The 10,298-nt window shown below is 34.3% G+C and overlaps 2 protein-coding genes across 2 annotated transcripts; both read right to left on the reverse strand.

Annotated features, from left to right (window-relative positions):
* Positions 1-9: 9 nt before the first annotated feature.
* Positions 10-3,662, reverse strand: LOC146131887 (sin3 histone deacetylase corepressor complex component SDS3-like). The gene is made up of 5 exons (XM_083396941.1): positions 3,557-3,662; positions 2,812-3,047; positions 2,474-2,569; positions 2,016-2,222; positions 10-1,160 (listed from the first exon to the last, which is right to left on the reverse strand). Exons 1-5 carry the CDS (start codon positions 3,618-3,620, stop codon positions 852-854), a joined length of 912 nt encoding a protein of 303 aa, XP_083253067.1. The 5' UTR covers positions 3,621-3,662; the 3' UTR covers positions 10-851.
* Positions 3,663-6,132: 2,470 nt separating this feature from the next.
* On the reverse strand, positions 6,133-7,412 carry LOC146131888 (coiled-coil domain-containing protein 25-like). The gene is made up of 2 exons (XM_083396998.1): positions 7,014-7,412; positions 6,133-6,435 (listed from the first exon to the last, which is right to left on the reverse strand). Exons 1-2 carry the CDS (start codon positions 7,332-7,334, stop codon positions 6,133-6,135), a joined length of 624 nt encoding a protein of 207 aa, XP_083253124.1. The 5' UTR covers positions 7,335-7,412.
* Between the last annotated feature and the right edge of the window lie 2,886 nt (positions 7,413-10,298).

Genomic DNA, 10,298 nt, shown 5'->3' on the forward strand with positions numbered 1-10,298 from the left:
GCATAGCAACATTAAGAAAGCACTTTTAAAAATTAAGAAGTACTTTTAAAGAATGCAGCAAACAGAAATGCTTTATACAAAAATAAATGACAAATATGGATTATTTAACATTTTTACATAGTTGAAATCGTACAAATTACAAATCAATAATTACATTCCGAAAACGTTTAAACGAGATAATCTTAACAAAATCTACTATTATTTAGAAACAAAGTTTAGCTAAGTAATGCAAACCCTACTAGCTTACACAGGGGTCTGTATTCAATGCAGACAGTTTCAACAGAAAAAATAAATAAAACTGTAAACTTCTACCATTGGCAGCATGAACACAAATGGTAGACAAACAACTTAAGACACTGTACAAATAAAAAAGGACTCAAAAAGTAGAACACGGCAGATTATAGCAGCTTTGTTTAAACTGGGTGTATATTTTTCTCTCTTGGCGATTGTTTATTAAAGATGCAGATTTTATATTAATGGAAATTTTACAAGAATACTAAAGACTCAAAGAGAAAAACTTTGCATTGTAGAAAACACCATTAAAAAATAGTAAATAATTGTTAAATTTGAAACTTTACAAAGGTAAGAAAAATCAAAAAAAGTAGAACAAGGCATCTTACAGTTGTATCTGTTAACTAGGCATTAACACTTTATTTAGCAATAAAAATCAAAGATTTCAAATTTTAATCCCTCAAAACTTCATCAAAAAATAATGGCCATATGTATTTTGGTGCAACTTATAGGACCCTTACACAACTGTGATTTTACCGCTTTGGATTTAAAAATACAGTTATTGGTTTTCAAACCCCGAAAACATTACAAAAACAGCAATAAAAATGATAAATATTCCATCATAACAATCGTCGTTTAAGTGTACATTTTCCCCGCAACAACTGAGAAACAAAAATGCGAATCTTCGAGCCGTCAGAAACTTTGCGGATCCATATTTCGCGCTCGGTAATGGCGGCAATCATTCCACTGATTCGCATTCCCTCTTTCTGATGGTCGAGGTAGATGGGCTGACCAGTGTGGTACCATTGCTTGTCGTACAGAAGTTTGCCGTTTTCAATCCTACATTCTCCTTGCTGGAGCGAGGTCATAGTCGGCGTTTCCATACCTACGTCCTTGATGGGCCGGTATATCTTGCCTTTGTTCAGAACCTGAAAAACAGAAGAGTTTATGCTGGAATAGCATTGAGTTCTAGGACTTTGCTAATACAGAAAATCATTGTATGCCAGGAATTTGGGGGCTTTGCCTTTGTTCAAAACCTGAAAACGAGAAGAATTCATGTGGAAATAGCATTGTGTTATAGGGGCTTGCTAATAAAGAAAATTAATGTATGCAAGGAATTTGGTTGTATTGCCAATTTTAACTTATTGTAAACTGTCTTTGTTTAAACCTGAAAACCACTAGAATTCGTGTGGAAATAGCAATGGACTCTAGAGACGTGATATTACAGAAAATCATTGTATGGGGGAAATTAGGAAGCCTTGCCAATTTAAAATTGTTGTTTACTCTTGTTTAATACCTTAATTAGTCCTTAAATGTTAGATTCACCAATCCTGAAAATACCTGGACGTTTAGATATAGTTAGTCATGCCTGTTCGTATTTATTTTTTAGCCTTAGATCCATTCATATTTTAACTAAAACAAAACTCGAAAAAGAAATAGTAAATTTTATGCTGAAAAAACAGGTGCCTTGCGTATTTACATTTTTCGGCACTTTGAAAAAAGCTTGCAGTAGAGACATGAAAAAAGGCCTTGAATTTTTGAATTACACATAAGAAAATTTTATGTCAACTTTTTAGCTTTGTACTATATTAATGCAAATACGATCACCTTACAGAAGTTGCAATAGCTTGATTTTTTGCATTTAAGTGAAGTAAATAAACTAGAGAAAGAAAAACTTTACTTTAAACTTTGGAAATATGGCCAAAAGTAATTTATTATGTGGTATTACATAGTAATAATCTATTTAAAACAAAATATTTAATATCACATGGCAAAAAACAGACCTTCAGATCATCATGAATTTCCTCTTCAGTAAGCGCAAACATGATTTGAGCTGGGCTTGCTTTTCTCCTTTTTTCTGTCAGCGCAGGGGCTGGTTCGTTAGCTCTGCGTCGCAGTTTTCTCGTCACTGTTTTTGTTTCCATCGCCGAGCTAAAGACACCTGTTAGCTCCATCGTGTGGCGCTCAGACTCAATTTGTTTCTTCTTGTCCTGAAATCATATAAAGGTTGATTATAACTAATTAGGTGTTTCCAATTGTAGTATCAAAAAATACTATGTAGCAAACACATAAATTTTTGTATAAGGAAAATTGAAAAAAAAATAATATACAAGCTAAACTACTTTATTGTAGTTAAAAGACGTGTAACTTTATTTTTCTACTATTATTGAATAGGCAATTAGGAAGTTTCCAAAGATGAAATTTAAAGTTGGTCTATTTTCACTTATATTGTGAAGTTTACCTCTAGCTCTGTGATTAAACTGTCCATAATTTCCACTTTTTTCAATTCAAATTCATTAATGATTTCTTTCTGCTCTCTCTGATATTCCTGCTCAACCTGAAATGCAAGATATTATGTTAAAAAGTAGACATCAATAAGATGAAATGTCACAAATGCCAATTAAGATTAAAAATATAGTTTAGAACTTATCAGCATTAAAAAACTAAACTTTATTTTTTGTGTTTAAATTTACATACAATATGTTCCAAAAATATGACATATGTAATATACCAAAGCCAAAAAAATAAAATCTTAACTAAATGAAAAACTAAAAATTATACAAATTTGACAAACCCAACCTTAGACATGAGATAATTGTGATAGTGCTGTATCTGTTTCTGTCGTTCTTTGAACGCTTGGTCCAGCTTCTTTTGTTTGCGACAGAACTCAGGCAGAGTGCCGGCGTGCAGATGTTCCACCTGCTGCTTGAGCTGGGCCAGCTTCTCACGGTACATTTGCTCCTTAATCTCCATCGCTTCCTCGCGACGAGCTCGGTCTGTTTCGCTTGCGTCGTCAGTATCTTCATCAAAGGACGCTACAAAAGCAAATGGCTCCTTTGTGTTGTGGTACATATAAGGATCAGAATTTCTTCCGATATACACTCGAGTCTTGAATGAGAATATGGGGCTAATAATAGTTACTCAGATATTGATTATGACATACTATGTAGCATTTATGGAGGTTGTAGTAAGGATATCAAACCCCTTACAGCAGTAGGTAGCATTTTGAATGTTTAGAATAACTTTTTATTTACTTTTTAACATCTTGATGGATTAGGATATACTTTGTTAGCTTTAAAAAAGTGTTACCCTTGTCATTTAAATAAACTAGAGTTGTATATGAACAATGAACATGCATATATAAATACAACATTATCAACATCACTTTGTGTGGAATACAATTTAAGTGATAATAGAGTTAGTACTTAGTGGCAACTTCTGCAATAATTTGACAAAACAAAAATAGACAATATATACTTAAAACTGCATTTTAATTTGAGTGAAACATTAGGTTTATTATATGAATTATTTACAAAAGTTCTACCTGGTTTCTTTACAGACCCATTTCCACCTTCATCAAAGCTGTCATAATCATCAACATCAGCCATTTATATAAATTACATATGTTATTATACTACACATAAACCCTTTACAGCAATTTAAAAAAATGTTAAACAGCTAATCCACAAATGTGAAAACAACAAATTCAACAAAACATTACAAATACAAAGTTAGGAACTTGAAATGCCAATCAGAATATTATTTATTTATTTGATGTGTACAACAACTTGTGTAGGGTAATCAGGTGGTATCGTATAAAGAAAAATTGCAGTGCCCTACTTTGACCTAATGAAGCATGTTGTGTAAAAGCTTTAGAGTTCTCAACCTTTTTTCTTTCGTCGTCCATTTACGTTGCAAAAAAATTCTGAGGCCCAATAGTTTTATGAAAGAAAAAAACTGTAAAATAGGTCTAGAAAAAAACACAGCTGCAGAACATATTTCAAAACAGATTATTTATTCAACCATGCATTAGTGAGATATTAAATATAGTGACACAAATGAAACTAAATCTAGCTTTTTTAAATTGGTCTGTGGCCCACCTCAAATGCTCTTATGGCCCACCAGTGAGCCATGGCCCACTGGTTAAGAAATGCTGCTTTAGAGTCAATATAATTTGTCTTTGAACAGTGCCACCTGATTATAGACAATATGGTAATTTATAAAAATCTTGCATAAAGTCCAGAAACACAACATCAGCTGTGTTTTGCTGAGGTCAGCAATCCCTGTATGACAACATTTGCATATTACCAAAGAAGTGAAGCAGTGCAGGGTTGGGATTTTACACTCTCCAATTTTAGTGCAATTTGCTCCCGTTGAGTGGGGATTGAAACCCACTCGACCGATTCGGCGAGCAACATAAGCAAAAATGTTTTTTTACCTACTGAAGGTCTTAGTTTGTATAATCTTTAACTTTAAAGACTTAAGGTCAATTATTATGTAAATTTCCAAAGATATACTTTTGCGAAACAACAACACTGAATTAAACAAGAACAAAGTACATGGGAAAAGTTCTACACATTTAATAATGCAGTAAACAAATCAGGCTGCCCATACAAGGATCATGTCAATGCACCAAAATAAAATGACAGGCAATTAAGAAAAACTATTCGGTAGGACTGAAATTCGCAGTTAACTTTCTGTCATTTTTAAAGAGTGGTATTTGACCAGACAGTGCTGATTGGTAGCCTAATTTTAATTCAGTATAGATAGTAGCACAGGGTTTCCCAAACTGTGGTACGTGGCGATATGACAAGAAATTAAAAAGTCACACATACGTTGTACAGTGCGTACCCTTTCAAAGATAATTGCCGTAGTTATTCACAACTTAATGATTTCAAAAGCTTTTGCTATCCAGTATCGTAAATCTTACTTGTTGCGCTTTGACTTACAAGTTTGCCTTTCAGAAATGACTCCGAGAATTGATGATTGATACAGAAAGAAGCAATTCCATCCGCCCTATTGATGTTGTCAGTTTTGTAAATTAATTAAATTCGGTTTTATTTATTTTTTGCTTCGTATTGCGGTCCGCAAAAAAACAGATTTAATAATAGTGGTCTGTGGTCCAAAAAAGTTTGGGAAACCCTGTGGTAGCATATGCTGAGAAATAGACACCAACATTATATCTGCACTCTACCTTGCACAGCGAAATCAACAACTAATTAATAAACAATAAATATAACACATTTAAATCTATCCACAATTTGATGTGATATTTAAAAAATTTCATGTAAGAAATTTGGGAAATTTTAATTTGCAATTAATTAAAGAAAAATGTTTGTGGAACAGAGATGCGATGACAAATGTGAATGTGGCATTACAAAATCTCAAAAAGAATCATCATATTGTTTATTAGGCTTTATTTGTTGACAGTAGATAAATTTCATTTAAAACATAAAATGTGTTAAAAAAAATATATTCCAGTACTTTGAAACATGAAAGTTTCAATAAACTTAAATAGAATTTTGTAGTCTTTATAAGTTCTTTAAGCATCGCAGCATCTAATAAATAATCCAGATTGGAAACTTTGGATATTGTCTGTTGGAGATGTTTAAGCAGTCGAAAACTTTTGGCTGTAATAAAATTCCAAAAATATTTTGCGCGTCGGCAAATGAATTACTACCAGAAACTATAAGTAAAAGTGAAGTTTTGTGCAAGGGGGCATAGAAACAGACTTTCTGCGGTACGGGGCCTTGTTCTTAGCCCTGTACCACCGCAAAATCTCACCCACAGATGTTGGGGTTGGGTTGGGTGGCATTACCTACTTGTAAAAAAAGGTCAGTTTTAAATTCGTGAAAAAATATTTTAGGATAACTTGTAAAATTCACAAGTTTGTGCAGGTTAACAAATTTCACTGTAAAATGTGTGGCTGCATAGGTGAAAAAATCCCCTGGACAGGCAAAACTTTCCAATCTGGTAAGTAATTTCCACAGAATTTAAACAACAAAAAATAAAAATGGAACGATGCCCTTCTCATCATCAACGACTCGGACAGCCCTGCAAATCGCACTGCAGGTTAATTCTAATTCTCCTGACCACCACACCAAGACCACACAGTTGGTGTCACATGAAATCATCAGAATCGTTCCCGTCTTGATTGCTCGTCATGTTATCGTCGTCGAACAAAGTGTTGTACGATCTCAACTCTGCCTCCTGTTTCCGTTTCTTCATTTCTTCTTTCTCAAGCATCCGCTGTTTGTTCATGAGCTTCTTGGCTTCGTTACGTTCCTGACGATCACGGTCCTCTTTTTCCTCTCTCAAGTCAGGCTGCTTTTCGACTTTTGTCTTGTTGAGTCGGTTCACGGTGTCGTTAATCCGCTTTTCGACGTGTACGCTCTTCACCTCCTTGGATTTAAAGAAGCCCACCTAGACGTTTTATATATTAGTACTTTTATGACGTTACTAACAGTTATATAGATAAGCGTGAGTTCTGACGTTAATGTTCTGCTCAGCTAAAGTTCTGTCGAATCTTATAACATAATATATATAAACTGTATTATTAATTTGTATATTTTGCGACCAACCTAACGGGTTAGCGAGTAAACTTGCAGACAACATAACAGTGCGGCACAGTAGTGGTTTCGAAGTAATGTAATTTACAGTATAATTTCAAGGCTTTTGGAAACTGCGATTTGCATTTGGGTCACGCCAGTCGTCATGGTGTCACACAACGTATAGTAAAATGTGGTTGGCGGAGATTAGAATGTGTGAAGAAGCATCATGCTAAGTTAATATGCAAAATAATAGTTAAATCAATTGAGGTATATAATGTAACACGGTATTTGGATTTTATTTTTAATTAATTTAAGTTTTGAAGATTTTCCAGGTATATAAAAAAAATCAGTATCGGTATAGCAGGGTATTGTTTGGCAAAAATGTATTAAAAAACGGGTAGCGGTCTAAAAAGTGATATCGGTCAATCTCCAGAAAATACGCTACAGCACCTGACCAACGGCCATGTCGCCGGTCTTCTTCAGGTTCGCCCACGGAGTGTAGACCACGTGGATGTTGTTCATCTTATTTCCTTGGATGCTGTTCGCTTTGACGAGCTGCGCACAGTCGGAGATCACTTCCTGGGGCAAGTCGTCGATGTTTTGGTTCTGCTTGCATCGGAGGTAAACGTGAGCGGACGAGACTTTGTCCACGTGGAACCAAACGTCCTCCGGCCACCCGTACTTGATCAGGTCTTCGTTTTCGTGTTTGTCGATTCCCATGTAGATGGTGTACGACTCACCCGATATGTTACTCACAAAGTAGAACACCATTTTTTCGCAGATTTGTCAAAAAAAATAAAAAGGGTCCTAATTCACACTCAAATTATCCGCAAACCAAATTACTTCCTATGGTGCTACCTGTATACAAAACAAAAGTTGTTTGTATGATTAGGAACTATATATAACAAACAAAAACATAATAAGAATATCAAAGCCCATACAGAAGTAGGTATCATTTTGAACGTTTCGAATAACTCTTTATTCATTTTCAACATCATGAAAATGATGTTGATGTTGAAAATGAATAAAGAGTTATTCGAAACGTTCAAAATGATACCTACTTCTGTATGGGCTTTGATATTCTTATTACGTCTTACTACAACCTCCAACCATTATGCTCCAAAACAAAAACATATAAATGAATTTCATTGTTGACAATTTGGTAATGTACTTAAGTTATATCTTAAGCCATAACAATCACTAAATCAGTAAATAGATTTTTCTACTAATTAAATAATGGCCTGGCATCCTAGTGACTAACAACAGTGACACACTTGGCATATCATTTTTGGGCGCTGGTCTAGAATCCTACCACAGCGTTGAAACAATTTGTTATTAAAACAACGCACATACCCGAAATAATGTTTGTTATGGTAGGATAGTAGACCAGCGCCTATTTGAATCATATCACTGTGGGGTCAATGTAAAACCTCTCATACATGATTAAAAGGGGGTGACTTACCCACCATCTTGGACATTATAGTTAAATTAGAAGTTGGCTATTTGACCAGATCGCTCTTTTACACTTGTACCAATATACAATCATTTAATAATTTGGGTAAGGGTTGGGGTAAGTGTGGGTAACACTAATTTACAGAATGATGAATGGTGGAAATGGTTGGAACGCTCACAGTATTCTTATTAAATATAATAACACTTGACCCACCTTCACCCAAACGCTAACCCCCACCCTAACCCAAATATTGTGCGTTGGTTTAATAATTGTTTTAATGGGGTAACACTTAAATTAGTAAGCGTTCCGACCATTCATCATTCTGTAAATTAGCATTACCCGTTAGTGTTTGGGTGGTGGTAGCATTAGATTTAATTTTCTGAGTTTTGCATAATTTGAATGCTTTACAACGCTTGTAAACATTAGTGATTATGTTCATTTCAACTACTTTTGTGTTCGGGTGAATAGCCCTATAGTTTTATAAGCTGTGTACTGCAACTCAAAGTATATTTCCGGTAACAATAATTAAAGTTAACTGGACAGAAAAACACTGACAAATATATCTCTACATTTAAATACAAGAAAGTGGTTTTCAAAGTGAGTGCCTCAAGAGGTTATTAAGTGTAGCGCATAATTCGCAATTTTGAAATTACTCAAATTACAAATCGGCATACACACTATAATGACTATATCCATTGGATACTTCATACAGTATTATGGTATTTTCCAGTGCCTTGCCATGTCGCATTGAAAACGGTTGCGTTCCAAAAAGACCACCCACGCGTACGTTTTCCAATAATCTTCAACCTAAAGAGCACGAAACTTAATTCGTACAACAAAAACACAATTTCCACATGCGACAAGGGTTTAAGTTGAACTTCTAATGTCCAAAAGCTTTTTAAAAACCCTGCCATACGATTTGGCCACTTGGAGGAGTAAAGGGCTTAAAACTACAACCGCCAGTGGGCGGCAAAGAGTAGTAATGCTTTGGTCAAAATGCAAGCTTGCATTAAATAAATGAGATAAACAAATAGATAAGTGTACAAGGGTTATCTGTTAAAGCTTTAGGTTTATAGAAGGTTTAGCAACAGTTTAGGTTTCTTAACTGGCGAAGGGAGGATTGTACCAAACAGATTTTGAACGGAAACTGTTTGCAAACATTTAAACGGCAGTTTTGAAAGAAACAACCTGTATTTTCAGCAGAACATTAGGGTGCAATGGCAATTATTCATAGACATATTTATTGAGATTTACCAGGTATAAGGTGTTTTGGTGGTTTGATTTTATATAAATGTTACTAGTCCTTATGTATTAGCTTGTAAAACTGTTAACATTAATGATTTACACTTGTCATAAGTTTTGTGCAGCACTTGATGTGCCACTGTGAAAATCATAAAGTACACCCATATATTTAAAAGTGCACCCATGATGCACTTTTTTACCTTTGTTGCACCCGGTCACCCGGATTTTTTCGGTTTGCACCTGCAAGATCTCATCGAGATCTGCCATACTTTCCAGACTGGTTGAAATATATTATATTAAAAATCATGCTTTAACATCATGCTTTTAGTTACAATTTCAACTTTGTAGCGTCATTTTTAATTGCTTTATGCGAACATTAATTACGAAAGGCGTTTTTTCAAATTTGGGCAGTTATTAATTTTCAAAGAAACAGTAAACACCCAGTCCGAATGAAATTAAACATGATTTATGTCTCATTTTAAAGGTGGTGCCTCCTAGTTTATATTGTTAAAATTTGAACTTGTTGGCTCAACAGTTAAGGGTTAATATCGCTGAATATTAATATTCATATTTTTGAATATTAATTTTTTTTTAATATTTTTTGCTAAAAGTGTGATTGCTGGAAAGATGTAACCAATACAAGGACTGTGTAAAAATTTCAACTTTGCAGCGTCATTTTTAATTGCTTTATGCAAACATTAATTACGAAAGGCGTTTTTTTCGAATTTGGGCAGTTATGAATTTTCAAAGAAACAGTAAACACCCAGTCCGAATGAATTTAAGCATGATTTATGTCTCATTTTGAAGGTGGTGCCTCCTAGTTTATATCGTTAAAATTTGAACTTGTTGGCTCAACAGTTAAGGGTTAATATCGCTGAATATTAATATTCTTATTTTTGAATATTAATTTTTTTTAAATATTTTTTGCTAAAATTGTGATTGCTGGAAAGATGTAACCAATACAAGGACTGTGTAAAAATTTCAACTCTGTATCGTCACAACTTTCGGAGATATTGCCCAAAACCTATTCCAGCGCGCCA

Source organism: Ascidiella aspersa, chromosome 9 (genome assembly GCF_963924565.1).
Source record: "Ascidiella aspersa chromosome 9, kaAscAspe10.2, whole genome shotgun sequence".
NCBI lineage: Eukaryota > Metazoa > Chordata > Ascidiacea > Phlebobranchia > Ascidiidae > Ascidiella > Ascidiella aspersa.

Excerpts from the sequence above, each read along its gene's own strand:
- LOC146131887 (XM_083396941.1), bottom strand. The coding sequence starts at position 3,620 with ATGGCTGATGTTGATGATTATGACAGCTTTGATGAAGGTGGAAATGGG. Across the intron at positions 3,048-3,556 it reads TGGGTCTGTAAAGAAACCAG|CGTCCTTTGATGAAGATACT; the intron begins GTAGAACTTTTG and ends TTGCTTTTGTAG. Across the intron at positions 2,223-2,473 it reads GTTTAATCACAGAGCTAGAG|GACAAGAAGAAACAAATTGA; the intron begins GTAAACTTCACA and ends ATATGATTTCAG.
- LOC146131888 (XM_083396998.1), bottom strand. The coding sequence starts at position 7,334 with ATGGTGTTCTACTTTGTGAGTAACATATCGGGTGAGTCGTACACCATC. Across the intron at positions 6,436-7,013 it reads GCGACATGGCCGTTGGTCAG|GTGGGCTTCTTTAAATCCAA; the intron begins GTGCTGTAGCGT and ends TAAAACGTCTAG.